A 17614-nucleotide genomic window follows, 5' to 3' on the forward strand; every position below is an offset into this window, starting at 1 on the left:
GACTTGGGTTCGATCCCTGGGTCAGGAAGATCCTCTGGAGAAGGGAATGGCAACCCACTCCAGTACTCTTGCCTGGGGAATCCCATGGACAGAGGAGCCTGGTGGGCTACAGTCTACGGGGTCACTAAGAATTAGGCATGACTGAGTGACTAACACTTTACTTAACACACTGGGACTCAAATCTGTAACAGTCAATTCCTTGTTGCTTATTGTTAAGATTCATGAAGCAAATCTAGGAAATTTTTATTTGGCTAAAATACCAAGTGGTCTGTCAGGAATGACAGTTAATTATTGCTTCCTCTTCAACCTTTAAAAACACACAGAAACCACGCTTAACCTTCTGCCAGGCAAACACCCAGTATGGAAACTGTAGTGGTTTCAATCAGTTCCGTTCAGTTCAGTTGCTCAGTCGTGTGTGACCCTTGGACTGCAGCACGCCAGGCCTCCTGTCCATCACCATCTCCCGGAGCTTGCTCAAACTCATGTCCATCAAGTCCGTGATGCCATCCAACCATCTCATCCTCTGTCATCCCCTTCTCCTCGTGCCTTCAATCTTTCCCAGCAACAGGGTCTTTTTAATAAATCGGCTCTTTGCATCAGGTGGCCAAAGAATTGGAGTTTCAGCTTCAATATCAGTCCTTCCAATGAAAATTCAGGGCTGATTTCCTTTGGGATTGAATGGTTGGATCTCCTTTCAGTCCAAGGGACTCTCAAGAGTCTTCTCCAACACTGCAGTTCAAAAGCATCCATTAATCGGCTCTCAGCTTTCATTATAGTCCAACTCTCACATCCATACATGACTACTGGCAAAACCACAGCTTTGACTAGACACACTTTTGTTGGCAAAGTAACATCTCTGCTTTTAAATACGCTGTCTAGGTTGGTCATAGCCTTTCTTCCAATGGTTTCAATGGTGACTCCTACAAAATAAGTCCAGGTTCTAAGCCCAGAACTTTTGAGAGTAACTTTATTTTGAAGAAAAATATTTTTGCAGATGGAATGAAAAAAAGGATTTTAAAATGAGGTCTTTTGGATGAAGGTGGCCTTAAATCCACTGACAGGGTCCTTAATTAAGACACAGGAGAGACGCGGACACAGAGCAGAAGTCACGTGGAGACGGAGGCAGAGACGGGAGGGAGGCGGCCACCAGCCCAGGGATGGACGCCTGGAGCCCCCAGAAGCTGGAAGAGGCAGGAAGGACACCATGACCTCAAATGTCTGTTCTCTAGGACCAGGGGCCGGAGTGAGGGAAGATGAATGCTTGTTGATTTAAGCCCTAAGTTCGTGGTCTTTCGATGCAATGGCCACAGGAAACTTATCATGAGGACCCTTTCTTGCAACTCCTTCCTTCTAAGACTTTAGCAACTCCTATCCGTATCCTTGGTTCCTTGGTGCAGAAACCACTCCGGCAGAGGAGACGGGCTTTGTGGCTGTTTTGAAGTGGGGCTGTGTGGGTTTGGATTTCCTCTGCAACATGCTACTGCCTCTCAAGCAACCTAATCTTGCTTTCCTGATAAATCTGGGGAGAGTGAAGGGGGAAGGGGCACGATCGGGGGAGGGCACTTAGAGGAACAAAGGACTGTGTAAAAAATAAATAAGCTACCAGGATATCAAGGATATATTGTCCAGCACAGGGACTGTAGCCTATGTTTTATCATAACTATAAATGGAATATAATCTATAAAAAGGTTGAATCACTACACTGTTTACCTGAAACTAACATAATATGGTAAATCAGCCGTGTTTCAATTTTTTTAAAAGGTACAAACTTCCAGTTACTGGATAAATGAAGTACTAAGGATGTGATGTACAATGTGATACATTTAATGAACGCTGCTTATATATGAACGTTTAAGAAAATAAATTCTAAGACTTATCATCACAAGGAACACTGTATTTTTTCCACCTTATTTTTTATCTGTGAGATGATTGTGAAGTTCACTAAAGTTATTGTGGTAATCTTTTCTTTAAACATGTAATGGAATGAAAACTATGACAAACCTAGATGGGGTATTAAAAAAAAGCAGAGACATCACTTTGCTGACAAAGGTCCGTATAGTCAAAGCTATGGTTTTTTCAATAGTCATGTGAGAGTTGAACCATAAAGAAGCTGAGCACCGAAGAATTGATGCTTCTGAACTGGGGTGCTGGAGAAGATTCTTGAGAGTTCCCCAGATAGCAAGGAGATCAAGCCAGTCAGTCCTAAAGGAAATCAACCCTGAATACTCATTGGAAGGACTGATGCTGAAGCTGAAGCTCCAATACTTTGGCCACCTGATGCTAAGAGCCAACTCATTGGGAAAGACCCTGATGCTGGGAAAGATTGAAGGAGGAAGGAGACGGGGACGACAGAGGATGAGATGGTTGGATGGCATCACTGACTTGATGGACATGAGTTTGAGTAAACTCCAGGACTTGGTGAAGGCCAGCGAAGCCTGATGTGCTGCAGTCCATGGGGTTGCAAAGAGCTGGACGTGACTGAGTGACTGAATGATGCCAACAGGGACAGATGTAAATCATTACAGTGCGTACCTGAAACTCACACTGTGTTATATGCAAATTATGCCTCAGTAAAACTGGAAGGAAAAAAGTGATAAGCAGTAAGATCTATAGAAACATCCCCATCAACCACTTTCATGAACTTCCCTCAAGTCATAAAATCAGTCGGAGACACAGCCAGGACTGGCATTCACAGTCCCCCAGAGTCCAGTTAGCTGTGTGTTACAGGACACAGTGGCGGTCTTTGACTTAATATTCAGAAAAGAAATATGGTCCAGATTATACTAGCCACCTGTCTAAGCCAGAAGTTTCGCCCACGTCCCCCCAAGGAAATTCCCCGTGAAAGGACAACCCCCGGGTCTGGGAGCTATTTCTCTGCACTTTGCTGGTTGACCACAGGCTTCATCTGATCACATGACTTTCCTACAGCAGCCCCATAAAATACTGAGGCGAGAATTAGCTCCTAACTCAGCCTTGACATGGTTTCCATTACAACCCTTTATCAAAAGCTCAGAGAAGACCCTTCATGAGAATACAGCTTCTTTGTCAAAGATGGGCCAGAACAAAGAAGAATGGGAATTATTGAAGACCCTTCCTGAAACTGTGACGTCTTTCTCAGAGATGGTCTGCGACAAGGAAGAAAGGGAAATATTGAAAATACTAGAGACCCTTCACGACAGTGAATTTGCTGAAATCAAGTCCTCAGAAGACAGGAGCCAATCTGAACTATCACGGACATATTTATATTTTATACTTTCGTATTTTCTCCCAATCATTACTTTGGAATGGAGCAATGAGCAGCAGATGAAGATAATGCTTGCTGTCATACTTCTGTTTTCCTGTCACAGTTCAAGTTTTAGGTCAGGTTACAGATAAAAGAAGTCAATGTACAGTCAGAAGAGTAAAAAAAAAAAAAAAATCCTAAAGTATGGAATGTATCACCATGTTTCTCATTTCTATTTGTCAGTAATTGAGATCGGTACATACTCAGGTCAAACCAGCAACTGAGCCATAATTCTGACTTATTTTTTGTAAGAAGGCTTGATTCTGGGGCTGAGAACTCAGAAGTAACACATCCCATCCCACCAGCGTGAGGGGCATCTACATGTTATTCTTTAGTGCACACAAAGCACATGGAAGTGAATTTCTTGATTCAAATTCTTCAAAATTGCAGGTGATGCATTGAAAAGAGTTGTCTGTGCCTTGAGAATTCCTCTTTTCAGAAGGAACTTTAAATTTACTTATGATCAGCTGTGTGACCCCCATTAAGCCTGCGGTGGTTCTGGATTTTAAATCACGATCCATAAAGAGAAAGAAAAAAAGAAAACGGGCTACTTTTAGGAAAAGGAAAGAAATGCATACGTTTAAAAGCTTGTTTCTTCCAGGTTTTTAATCAGTCGTGTTCCCAGCAATATGCGTGCGCCCCCTAGTGGACACACCCATCTAGGATTATTATATATAAGATGCACAGAGGATGAGCCGGTTGGATGGCATCACTGACTCAGCGGACATGAGTCTGAGCAAACTCTGGGAGATGCTGAAGGACAGGGAGGCCTGGCGTGCTGCAGTCCATGGGGTCGCAAAGAGTCAGAGACAACTTAGTGAGTGAACAATGAATGAAGATATATATAAGATGATTATATGTAATAAAAATATCTGTTGCCCAATAAGTCAGATTATTAGCTATTGGGGATGGGAAAAAAGAATTTTTTTTACAAGAATATAGATACTTTTAAGAGAAGTTTTTGGTTCACAGCAATATTGAGAGGAAGGTAGAGAGATTTCTCATAGACTATTTGACTCATTTATGCATCGCTTTCCTCAGTGTCAACATTAAAAAAAATGTTAATAGGGAGTTCCTTGGAGATCTGTCGGGAGCCGAGTTAGGCATTACTGACAAAAAGGAGGCACGGTCCCCAGCCCCCTCTCCTCATCCGCAGGCACGGATCCCGGGATGAAGGAGTTAGGCCTTGTAATTCTGACTTGTCTTTTCCTCTCCTCGGCTGAGTTGACTGAAAAGGAATATTAAGGTGCTTCTTGGTCTTGAGAGGAGCATGAGAAGGCACAAAGCCTTCAGCAATTGTGCTCAGAAAATAATTCATAAAGTTAATCATTGACATTTGTTCAAGGACTTTTACAAAAGAGTGTTCCAGAATGAGCACATAGGCCGTAGCTTGAGGCCATGGGAGGGATTGATATCTGAAGCTTATTTGTGAGGAGAATGTTTATGGCAAAGGAGTTTACTGAACTTAGGGCTTAGAAATAATTAAAATAGTTAGAAGTTAAAGATTTAAGGAATGTTGTAAAGTTAGCATATTTTACTATAGCTTATAGAGGTTAGGAATTTTAGAGACACTATAGCCAGAAGCCTTTTTAAGAGATAGTGAGCTCTTGAAGTTAGGGGCAAACAGGATTTAAGAAGATAAGTCCTAAACTGAGGAATGTAGCATGAGCTACAATGTAATCACAAGTTAACTACAGGACACATTAGAGGAGGTAGATAATAGATGATAAGGCTGATTCCGAGAGAATCACTGAAGCAGGAACACTGTTTGAAGAGCAACAATGATTTATGGAGATAATAAATCCGGGAGAGGGGGGAACTGAAAATGTCAAACCTCTGGCCTAATGTTTTTGTAAAAGTATAAAAGAGAATCTTAAACTTGGAATAAACAGGCAGTCCATAGAAAAGTGAGACGCTGTCTCATTGGCCGACAGCATCCATCTCTTCGGGCTGAATCCCTGGTTGCTGGAGTTGGACTCTGGCAGAGAGCCAGTGGTTAAGATTCTGTGTTTCCACATTATGTGATGCAGGTTCAACCCCTGGTTGAGGAATTAAGATCCCACATGTTACACAGTGTGGCCAGAATAAATGTTTGGCACTATATACGTGATGGTGTTTAAGCGGTAAAGAATCCACCTGCATATGCAGGAGACACAGGAGACTCGGGTTCAATCCCTGGGTCAGGAAGATCCCCTGGAGGAGGAAATGGCATCCCACTCCAGCATTCTTGCTTGGAAAACCCCATGAACAGAGGAGCCTGGCGGGCTACAGTCAATAGGATCGCAAGAGTCGGACATGACTTAAGCGACTGAGTATACACGCACAGACTATAAGTATAGACAGAATTTCATCATTTACACTCTCAATTTGGTAAAACGGTTAGTCTGTTATCCAGTTTAGAGTGCTTTGACGAATGGCAAAGATTTCTATCAGTTGAACATGTGATATACCGTCCATTTAAAATTTTTTAAATTGGTATTGGAGTAGAGTTGATTTACAATGTTCTCATAGCTACACTGAGAGTGTTAAGTCGCTCAGTTGTGTCCAACTCTGGGACTGAAATCCATGGGGCTCCTCTGTCCATGGGATTCTCCAGGCAAGAATACTGGAGTGGGTTGCCAATCCCTTCTCCAGGAGATTTTCCCCACCTAGGGATCGAACCCAGGTCTCCCACAATGCAAGCAGATGAACACACAGGTTCTTCCTGGTGTGCACGAAACTGAATGTGTGCATTTCTTTTTTAGATTCTTTTTCATAGAAATCATTACAAAGAACTGCGTAGAGTCCCCTGGGCTATAGAGTATGTTCTAAGTCGTGTCAGTCGAGTCTGACTTACAGTGCCCCATGGACATTAGTGAATATTAGTCTGTTCTGTCCATGGGATTCTCTGGGCAAGAATACTGGAGAGGAATATCTTTTCATTCTCTAGAAATTCTTCCTGATGAAGGAACTGACTTGGTCAATTCCTGACTTGGTCTTCCTGACTCATTTGAAAAGACCCAGATGCCGGGAAAGATTGAAGGCGGGAGGAGAAGGGGATGACAGAGGATGAGATGGTTGGATGGCATCACCTACTCGATGGACGTGAGTTTGAGCAATCTCCGGGAGCTGGTGATGGACAGGGAGGCCTGGCGTGCTGCGGTCCGTGGAGTCGCAAAGAGTCGGACACAACTGAGCAACTGAACTGAACTATAAGCAACTGAACAAAGATCTCCAGCATTGCAAGCACATTGCTTACACGATGAGCCGTAAGTGAAAGTGAAGTTGCTCAGTCGTGTCCGACTCTTTTCGACCCCATGGACTATAGCCTACCAGGCTCCTCCATCCATGGGATTTTCCAAGCAAGAATACTGGAGTGGATTGCCATTTCCTTCTCCAGGAGATCTTCCTGACCCAGGGATTGAACCCAGGCCTCCTGCATTGTTGGCAGACGCTTTACCGTCTGAGCCACCAGGGAAGTCTATGAGCCGTAAGCGAAGCCCAAAAAGTGTGAGTTGCCGAGACGCGTCACATGCTAACAAAGAACCCCCCAGTTTCTGCCATATTCCTCTCTGAAAGCCCTACTTTCTCTCAGATTTGACTCAAAATCCCTACCTAACGTCAGGTTTCATCTGAGAACCCTTTAGTTCTGGTGAGATTGTTCCCTCACGACCCTCTAGTTTCGGTGAGATTTGCCTCAGGTCCATCCACCTTCGGTCAGTTTTTGCCTCGGGAGACCCTAGTTTCTGTGCGATTTTGGTGTCAGGACTGCAAGGATTCTGTCGGATGTTGCCTCAGGAGCACAAGGTTTATGAAACATGTAACTCAGGATGCCCTAGTTCCTGTCAGATTTAGGTTCAGGAACTCACGTTTGTGTCAGGTCTACCTCAGGAGGTGCTAGTTTTCATCATATTTTGCTTCAGAAAGACTGTCTTTCCATAAGGTTTTACCTCAGAAGTGTCTTCTTCCTGTCAGATTTTACCTCAGAAAGACTGTCTTTCTGTCAAATTTTACCTCAGGAGATCCTTCTTCCTGTCAGATTTTACCTCAGAAAGACTGTCTTTCTGTCAAATTTTACCTCAGGAGATCCTTCTTCCTGTCAGATTTTACCTCAGAAAGACTGTCTTTCTGTCAAATTTTACCTCAGGAGATCCTTCTTCCTGTCAGATTTTACCTCAGAAAGACTGTCTTTCTGTCAAATTTTACCTCAGGAGATCCTTCTTCCTGTCAGATTTTACCTCAGAAAGACTGTCTTTCTGTCAAATTTTACCTCAGGAGATCCTTCTTCCCGTCAGATTTTACCTCAGAAAGACTGTCTTTCTGTCAAATTTTACCTCAGGAGATCCTTCTTTCTGTCAGATTTTGCCTCCAAACTCTCTGGTTTCTCTCAGATTTTCTTCCTCAGAGTCCCCTGGTTTCTCTCATATTTTGCCTCAGAACCCCTGGGTTTTGCCCAGATTCTGCCTCAGAAACCTCCACTTTCTTTCAGATTTTACCTTTTAATTTAAACTTTGTTTAAAGAGCATAATAAATTTCACGTCTAGAAGAATTTAAGGTGAAAGTACTTGGAGAAAATTCTCTGGACCTGGTACACTGTTAATAGAAGGCAATGGCAACCCACTCCAGTGTTCTTGCCTGGAGAATCCCAGGGATGGCGGAGCCTGGTGGGCGGCCGTCTTCGGGGCTGCACAGAGTCGGACACGACTGAAGCGACTTAGTAGTAGTAGTAAGAACGTACTCTGATTCCTTTTTTTTTCTTTTAACATGAGATTGAATTTCACATTACACTCAATTTACTGCAATGAATATGTTTACAAACACTGGTAAAACAGTTTTATCTGTAAATACCTGTATTTATTACATGATGCATCATTAAAGGAAATCAGCTGTGAATATTCATTGGAAGGACGGATGCTGAAGCTGAGGCTCGAATACTTTGGCCACCTTATGGGAAGAGTCAACTCACCGGAAAAGACCCTGATGCTGGGAAATACTGAGGGCAGGAGGAGAAGGAGGCCATTGAAGATGAGATGGTTAGACAGCCTCACGGACTCTTTGGACATGAGTTAAAGCGAGTTCTGGGAGATGGTGAGGGACAGGGAAGCCGAGTGTGTGTTATTCCACGGATATCGCCAAGAGTCAGACATGACTGAGTAACTGAACATCAACAATGCCCTAAAAGCCAAGGACTTCCCTATTCTCCCAGTAGGATGAAGAAAAGCTAAGGAACACAGACAAGACTTTGCTACCTGATGCCATCATAACTGCAGTGTGTTTCGAAAAGAAATATAACGTAAATACTCTTTTTCCCATAACATGTATACAATCTTGTGCAATGACTTAAATATGATGAAAACCACTTTCCTCGTGTGGAAACGAAGCTGAGACGACTTGCCTCCTCTAAGTTTCGCAAAGTGTTTTAAAGACACATATCCACAGTATCATAGCGTTTCTGGTCTTCTCTGCCTGTTTTGAGAATTTTCATAGTCTCCATGATGCAGAACAAGAAGCTTGCCAAATTCGTCTAAGCTCGGATGTGAAAACAGTGTCTCTGGGTTTAGGGTCTGCGTGTAGACGTTTCTAACAACACCGAGAAAGTGAAGAGAATGACGTCAAAAGGGCTGCTTCTAACCATTGTTTGTGGAAGGTATCATCGAGATTCTTGTGACTCTGCCGAAGGCCCTCTCGATCTGTCTTCGTCCTTGAACAAGGACACAATCATACGGAAAAAAAAAGTAAAATGATGACTTGAGGAAAGATCTGAAACCTGAGGGTTTTAAACAGGAAATGACAGAGGGGCATCGTGTCTGATCCCCAGCGGAATGCCCGAGGCAGCTGAGAGCTCTGTGGTAACAGCGTGTTGCGGGTTGGCACGAAGCAGCCCCTCTCTGCTCACCACGCTGCGGATACGATGTCATCCGCCCTGTCGCAGCCACAGAAGGGGAAGCTCCCGCAGCACGGCTGCAGCCACGGTTTCCAAAGGGCGTTGAACACGGAGAGCTGCTGGGGGACCGGCGTGAGGGTCCCACGGTGCCGTCTTACGGCCGCTTCGACCTTCTTGACCACGGCGTCAAACAGGGCTTCGTTGTCGGGGTTGAGAGGTCTCGACTCGGAAGGGTCTCTCGAGATGTCGAAGAGCAGAGGAGGATCGTGGTAGGTGACGTCGCCCGAACACGGACACACTCCACTCCCGTAGCAGGCGCCCGCTCCCTCCGGGGAGAACTTGGGCGTCACGAAATGCACCTTCCACACGGTTGCACCTGGAAGACACAGCCCCACTGGGATGCTGTCTTTGTTATTATTTTACGATTTTTTTTTTTTTCATTAAAAATCAATAGCTAGTGGCAAGCTGCTATATAGCACAGGGAGCTCAGCTCGGGGCTCTGTCATGACCTAGGGAAGGAGGAAGGCTTAAGAGGGAGGGGAGATATGTAAACGTATGGTTGATTCACTTGTTGTACAGCAGAAACTAACGTAAAATTGCAAAGCAATCACACTCCAACAAAATTATATATATTTATAGCCAATGCTTTTGCTCGCAACTGAAAACCTTTTGCACAGCATCACACAGCAGGGTTGTATTTCTTTGACTGTAAGAACGATGCACAATTTCACAGGCAACTTGAAGACTTTTTATCTCACCCTGAGAGCCTTGGAAGACAATAGTTATGACCTGAATGGCTGCTCTCATCGCAGAAACGATCATTCAAACTAACTCAGTTCGGCTTGGCATGGGCAAATGCAAACTTTTCTAAGGCTTAATAGCACTTGCAGATCTTAAGCTCGCAAAAGTCATTTGGTAAGATCAATCCTTCCTTGTTCTTTCTTCTTTCCTTCTCCCTTTCTTTCTCTCTTACTTCCTTCCTTTTTTCTTCCCTCTCTCCTTCCCTCCTCTTTCTCTGTCTTCCCTTCCTCTTTTTCTTCTTTTCTATCATCTATCTATCCAACTGTCTATTCTACCATACATCTATAGATCTATATAATATATATAATAGTATTTTATATATTTATTTTATATAATATTATATTATATATTTTATTATATATAATATATATTTATATATTTATTATATATATATCTATATAATATATATTATTATATTATATATATAAATATATTTGTCTGTCATCTATCCCCTCTCCTTCCTTCCCTCTTTCCTCACTTTCTCCCTTGTCTTCTTTCTCTCTCTCTCTGTCTTGCATGTCATTGCTTAGCAATTCCATTTCCAGAGGCCGGTTTCAAACAGAAAACATAACCACACCCTAATCTCTGATCAACCAGACTTCTACAGAAGCCCTCTGCTAGGCTCTTCTGGGACAGCTGTGTTTTTTGAATTAAATTAGGCTAAATACCCTGGCTGAATCCTTCCCCCCTTTTGCTCTTCTCTCTACTTCCTGGGTGAAGCGTAAATGTGATGGCTGGAGGAACAGCAGCCGTTTTGCAGCCATGGGGTCAGAAACATGAGCATGGAAGCCGACATGACAAAAGTGGTTTAATGGGAACACAAACCACCACCACAGGTCCCTGATAATGGCCGTGAACACTGTGTCAGTCCTCTGCTCCCAATTTCTACAATCCTTATTAAGAAACAAATGAATCAAATTCTATTTGTTTAACCCTCACTAGTAAAATTTGGGAGGCTTTTATTTCTCAGGGGCAGAGGGTGTTTTTTTTGTTGTTCCTTACCACTGAATTCCCTGCACAATGAAATGGCAATCCACTCCAGCACTCTTGCCTGGAAAATCCCATGGACGGAGGAGCCCGATGGGCTACAGTCCACGGGGTTGCAAAGAGTCGGACACGACTGAGCGACTTCACTTTCAGTTTCACCACTGAACTAACTCTAACTGATCCGTAGTCTAAAAGGAAGAGATTTTTCCTTGTTTTTATTTTACACGGAAGACCCATCCACGCGGACTCAAAGAACAGATCACAGCACGAAGGCTGGATCATACGTGCGAACATCAATATCTTTTCAGCGAATCGCCAAATCCAGTCAAAAATCTGGAATGTCTCCACAAGAGCTCTTTTTTTACAGGTGAGAGGAAATCGATGCTGTTTGTCCATTTCTATCTGTTTTGCGTGAACTTACCAGACTAAACATGGAACTCAGGCAATGACTCAGAAGGTGGGAGTTCGTGACTGATGTCTGGGTTCGACCGAAGACGGTAGCTTTTGTTGCTAATTATCTCACTGTCCTCTGTTATGGGAATTCATTTTCTCTCTGTCTCTGCCTGGCTTTCTTCCTCCTTTTGTCATAATTATGCACAAGGGCTTAGAGACACACAGGCATAGACATACCTCTAAAATCCTACTGTGATTTCTACCATAACAAACAGCTGTTTTTAAGTCACTTTCTACAGGATGTAGAACAATCGTGACAAGGGGTATTCACTGCACAGAGTGCGCCCTCCCCCAGGAGACGAAAGAGACAAGGAGGTGTCCTTGCCGTGTCCCCACATGTCGGTCACCCTCATACTCACAGTCCTTCTGATACCACCTGGCCGTGTGCAGGGAGACCCCGCAGTAGTGGAAGAGGAACTCGTGTTCCGAGCGGGAGACCCTGCCTTCCAAGAGTGGCATGAGGTTCCGGCCGTCAATCACTCTGGGGAGAGAAGCGGAGACGCAGAGAGCGGTGAGAGAGGCATGGTCGAGTCTCGCCATTTTACGACACAAGAGGAGGAGGAGGAAGAGAGAAGCGAGCTGGAAGAACAAGAAAAAGAAGCAGAAGGCAGAGGAGGAGGGGTGGGAAGGGGAGGCAGGAGGGGGCAGGAGCAGACAAGGACTAGGAAAATCCCGTTGAAAACTCAACACGCATTTTCACTTATTTCTCAGTTAATAAAGATGAAGAAGAACTGTAACGCATTACACAGTTTCTAAGACAGTGGGAGAGGTGAGCAGCTGGAAATATGACTCTGGTCCCTTGTCAGACACCATGAACGAGTCGCACGGATTAGACAATTGAGCGCTTTACACTCATAGTCAGAGCTGTGGTTTTTCCAGGAGTCATGCATGGATGTGAGAGTTGGACTATAAACAAGGCTGAGTGCCCAAGAATTGATGCTTTTGAATGGTGATGCTGGGGAAGACTCGTGAGAGTCCCTTGGACTGCAAGGAGATCCAACCAGTCCATCCTAAAGGAGATCAGTCCTGAATATTCATTGGAAGGACTGATGCAGAAACTGAAGCTCCAAGACTTTGGCCACCTGATGCAAAGAGCCAACTCACTGGAAAAGACCCTGATGCTGGGAAAGATTGAAGGCGGGAGGAGAAGGGGATGACAGAGGATGAGAAGGTTGGATGGCATCACTGACTCAGTAGACATGAGTTTGAGCAAACTCCAGGAGATGGTGAAGGACAGGGAAGCCTGGCGAGCTACAGTCCATGGGGTCACAAAGAGTCAGACATGACTGAGTGACTGAACAACAACACTCATTTGATTCGACAGAAACCCTGCCTCAGATAAACAGACATGTTATTCGGTTGCTCAGTCGTGTCTCACTCTTTGCGACCCTGTGGACTGCATCCTTCCAGGCCCTTATGTTCTCCAAAATCTCCTAGAGTTTGCTCAGATTCATGTCCATTGAGTCGATATTTCTACTTCATTTGTTCATTTCAAATCCCATAGAGAAATGCAGCAAACTTCATCACATATAGATTGACACATACCTACTTTTATTTGGGAATTCACGTAGCAAATATTTACTTAATTGTCTATAGACTGCAGGCTTCCCTGGTGGCTCAGATGGTAAAGAATCTGCCTGCAGTGCAGGAGACCTGGGTTCAATCCCTGGGTCGGGAAGATCCCCCAGAGGAGGGCATGACAACCCACTCCAGGATTCTTGCCTGGAGCATCCCATGGACAGAGGAGCCTGGCGGGGCTACAGTCCACGGGGTCCCAAAGAGTCGGACACGACTGAAGTGACTAAGGATCTAGATGCTGCAAGGGATATAAAAATGAAGGAGGCTCAGCTCCCACCCCGAGGGCCACCAGCCAGAGATGGGCCTAAATAAGTATATAATACGAGAGGGAAAGTAAGAACGTGTTCTAAGAGGAAAATGGACAAGCAACGCTACCAGGAACTGTGAGGAGAAAGAAGTCATCTGGGCATCATAGCAGAATACTGAGGCTTCAGTAACACACTTCACACACATACACAATTTTCTACTACATCTGCATAGGTGCGGAATATGTGCTTCCCTGGTGACTCAGATGGTAAACAGTCTGCTGGCAAGGCGGGAGACCCAGGTTCAATCCCTGGGTCAGGAAGATCCCCCTAGAGAAGGAAATCGCAACCCACTCCAGTATTCTTGTCTGGAGAACCCGCATGGACAGAGGAGCCTGGCGGGCAAGTATATCTCCCCCCACGAGGGGCAAGCATGCTCTTGTACCTGCCCAGTGGCGGAATGCCTCCTCCAATATAAGACAGTGTGGGGAAAATGTCCATGAGGCTTGTAGGTTCGTCGATGACCTTCCCCGCCTCCAGGACTGTTGGCCACCGGAAAATTCCAGGCACCCGGATGCCTCCTTCCCATCCAGCCATGCCTCTGCCTCCTGAAACCAAAGATGAAAAAACGAAGGGGCATTCAACCCCACAGATTCATTCTCTGTGTATCTGAAAATCGCCACTGGCCATGCCAGTGACAAGTTGGAATCAAGATCGTAGGCAGAAAATATCAATAACCTCAGATATGCAGATGACACCACACTTACGGCAGAAAGCGAAGAGGAACTAAAGAGCATCTTGATGAAAGTGAAAGAGGAGAGTGAAAAAGGCTGGCTTAAAACTTGACATTCAGAAAACGCTTGGGCTCTGTTCCCAAACCCAGTTCAGTTCTGAATCTCAGCATCTATTCAACATCCAGTCTCCAGGCTCTGAAATCTCTTCGCTTCTAAAAGATTTAATCTACGGAGCATTCCTCTCTTTTGCAACCCCATGGACGGTAGCCTGCCAGGTTCCTCTGTCCGTGGAATTCTCGAGGCAAGAATACTGGAGTGGGTTGCCATACCCTTCCGAAGTCACTTAACAACAACAAACCAGTAAGATATATTCGCAGAGAGATATGGAGGCCAAGTTCTTGTTTTCAAGACTTGAAAACTCCAGCTGCGGACTTCTAGCGTCTAGGCAAGAAACCCAGTAATGATCATTAAAAAAGAAGCGCCGTCCTGAGAGGTATATTATGAAGTCAGTACTGCTGACGTCATAGAGGGCTAAAAGCAAGACTGTCTTTGAGACAGTCACTGAGGTCCTGGGCCCTTACTCTCAGGAAGCTTTCATGACTCAAGAAGTTTTTTGTCGTAGACTCTTGGGAGTCTCCCCAAACATGCAGTCTTTTCCCATCTAGCTTCCTAAGCGAGTATAATGCACACAAAACTCCGCCAACAATCTTTGCAAAGGAGTTAACACAAAGCAAAGCCAGGTGAGGGCTTCCCAGGTAGCTCAGTGGGTCAATAATCCACCTGCCAATGCAGGAGACCGAGGTTCGGTCCCTGGGCTGGGAAGATCCCCTGGAGAAGGGAATGGCAACCCACTGCAGTGTTCTTGCCTGGACAATCTCATGGACAGAGGAGCCTTGGCGGGCTACCGTCCATGGGGTCAACAAAGAGAGGAAGGCTCCAGAGATTAAATCTCTTAGAAGCGATGAGATTTCGGAGCGTGGGGGACTGGACATTGCAGAGATGCTGAGACCCAGTGGTCAGAGATGATGGAAGCGACTGAACTCGCAGGCACAAAGCCAGGCGGGTCCCGCCCCAGCGCTGCGCGGAGACCACGCCCACCACGCGCTGCGCGGAGACCACGCCCACCGCGCGCTGCGCGGAGACCACGCCCACCGCGCGCTGCGCGGAGACCACGCCCACCGCGCGCTGCGCGGAGACCACGCCCACCGCGCGCTGCGCGGAGACCACGCCCACCGCGCGCTGCGCGGAGACCACGCCCACCGCGCGCTGCGCGGAGACCACGCCCACCGCGCGCTGCGCGGAGACCACGCCCACCGCGCGCTGCGCGGAGACCACGCCCACCGCGCGCTGCGCGGAGACCACGCCCACCGCGCGCTGCGCGGAGACCACGCCCACCCGCACGCATCACCTCTGTAGCGCCCGTTCCAGCCGCCCAGCTGCCCGCTGCGGTCCTGCGCCTCCAGGCGGCCCCCGTTGTCCGAGGTGAAGTAGACCAGCGTGTGGTTGGCCAGGCGCTCCCGGTCCAGGGCCTCCAGGACCTTTCCTGGTGGAGGGGGGAGACGGAAGCTGTCACGTTTCACTGCACCGACGGTCTTCCGGTGCGTGTCTAGTATTGCGCGTGTAACGCTATGTGGTTCCTTGTAACCGTGCAACACGGTTACATGTAGCGCTATAACTGTTATCCTACTTTATGTTGTATAATATGCACTAAATCACCATTGTAGACACTCGTATATATAGGATAATACACTATGTGTAATATGGTAGGTCTGCAAGAGATACTATTTGTAATATACCATATATAAGTAATATACCATTATACATTATATACCATATATATGTAATATACCACATATATGATATATATATATATATGTAATATACCGTATATATGATACAGCATAAGATGATATTTATATATATATATAATTATTTATTATATATTTATGAAACCATATGACACATGTCAGAGAAGGCAATGGCACCCCACTCCAGTACTCTTGCCTGGAAAATCCCATGGACGGAGGAACCTGGTGGGCTGCAGTCCATGGGGTCGGGAAGAGTCCGACACGACTGAGCGACTTCCCTTTCACTTTTCACTTTCCACTTTCATGCCTTGGAGAAGGAAATGGCAACCCACTCCAGTGTTCTTGCCTGGAGAATCCCAAGGACGGGGGAGCCTGCTGGGCTGCCGTCTATGGGGTCGCACAGAGTCGGACACGACTGAAGCGACTTAGCAGCAGCAGCAGCAGCATGACACATGTAATGGATTTATGCTAAGCATATATTTAATACAAATATATATAAGAAGATGATATGTAATGTATTATTATATAATAAGTACGGTGGTGGTGGTTTAGTCACTAAGTCGTGTCTGACTCTCTGAGACCCCATGGAGTGCAGCCCACCAGGCTCCTCTCCCCATGGGATTTTCCAGGCAAGAATACTGGAGTGGATTGCCATTTTCTTCTCCAGGAGATCTTCCCAACTCATTCTCCTGCATTGCAGGCAGATTCTTTACCAACTGAGCTCTGAGGGAAGCCCTATAATAGTATAAAAGGTCTATGTGTTATAGCATGTTAAATCACCAATGATAACTAATGCATAATGAAGGCTGTAACATATAAAAATTTAATGTTTATTTGTAAATTATACTCTATATACATATGTAATAGTAGAGCATATATAGCTTTATTATATAATAAATATAAACAGTTTATACTTCATAATGCACTAAATTAATTATTATAATGACTTGTAATATGGAATTCTCCAGGCAAGAATACTGGAATGGGTAGCTATTTCCTTCTCCAGGGGATCTTCCCGACCCAGGGATCAAGCCTGGGTCTCCTGAATTGCAGGTGGATTCTTTACCACCCGAACCACCAAAAAAGCCTCCAATAAACCATATAAATGGTTTATAATATATTATTTATGTGTAAATATATTTATATAATTATTCCATATATTTTTGATAATATTCTGAGTATTATATACTATGTTATATCTTATATATAGGGTTTCCCAGGTGGCTCAGTGGTAAAGAATCCATCTGCCAATGCAGGAGTCTCAGGTTTGATCCCTGGGTCAAGAAGATCCCCTGGAGCAGGGAATGGCAACCCACTACAGTATTCTTGCCTGGAGAATCCCATGGACAGAGGAGCCTGGCGGCCTACAGTCCATGGGGTCGCAGAGAGTCGGACAGGACAGAGTACAAGCAGGAGATATGAAACTGTATAATATCTAATACATAAACATTACGTATTTATTCTCAGCATCAAGGTCTTCCAATGAGTCAGCTCTACAGCACAACATTATTCGTCCCCCGAATGAGTTTTTCAGGAAAGTGCTTCTCTTTAAACCGGAGAACCTGTATTTCACAACAAATATACATCCACATCCCAAAACATGCAGGGGGTTGTACCTTATTTGATGCCATTCATGGAGACTCGTTTTCCTCTAGTCTGTAAATAAGATGCTTCAAAACCAGAGAGTGATCACCTACCCACCATCCAATCCATCTCTTCTACGTTGTCGCCATACAAGCCAAATTTACTGTGCCCGACGAATTTCTCCTTGGTGACCAGAGGCGTGTGGACATGCAGAAAGGAAATGAAAAGCAGAAATGGTCCACGCTTATACCTAAGGGGGTATACAAATAAGAAACAGT

At 45.1% G+C, this 17614-nt stretch overlaps 1 protein-coding gene across 1 annotated transcript in view; it reads right to left on the reverse strand.

Annotated features, from left to right (window-relative positions):
* Positions 1-1827: 1827 nt before the first annotated feature.
* ARSH (arylsulfatase family member H) overlaps positions 1828-17614 on the reverse strand; it is a 58942-nt gene continuing 43155 nt past the window's right edge. Inside the window, exons 7-11 of the mRNA XM_070783985.1 lie at positions 17450-17586; positions 15353-15487; positions 13656-13818; positions 11747-11868; positions 1828-9522 (exon numbers count right to left, since the gene is read on the reverse strand). Of these exons, the coding sequence (XP_070640086.1) occupies positions 9155-9522; positions 11747-11868; positions 13656-13818; positions 15353-15487; positions 17450-17586 (925 nt within the window). The 3' untranslated portion in view covers positions 1828-9154. The remainder of the gene's footprint in view (positions 9523-11746; positions 11869-13655; positions 13819-15352; positions 15488-17449; positions 17587-17614) is intronic.

This window comes from Bos indicus, chromosome X (genome assembly GCF_029378745.1).
Source record: "Bos indicus isolate NIAB-ARS_2022 breed Sahiwal x Tharparkar chromosome X, NIAB-ARS_B.indTharparkar_mat_pri_1.0, whole genome shotgun sequence".
NCBI classification, from domain to species: domain Eukaryota; kingdom Metazoa; phylum Chordata; class Mammalia; order Artiodactyla; family Bovidae; genus Bos; species Bos indicus.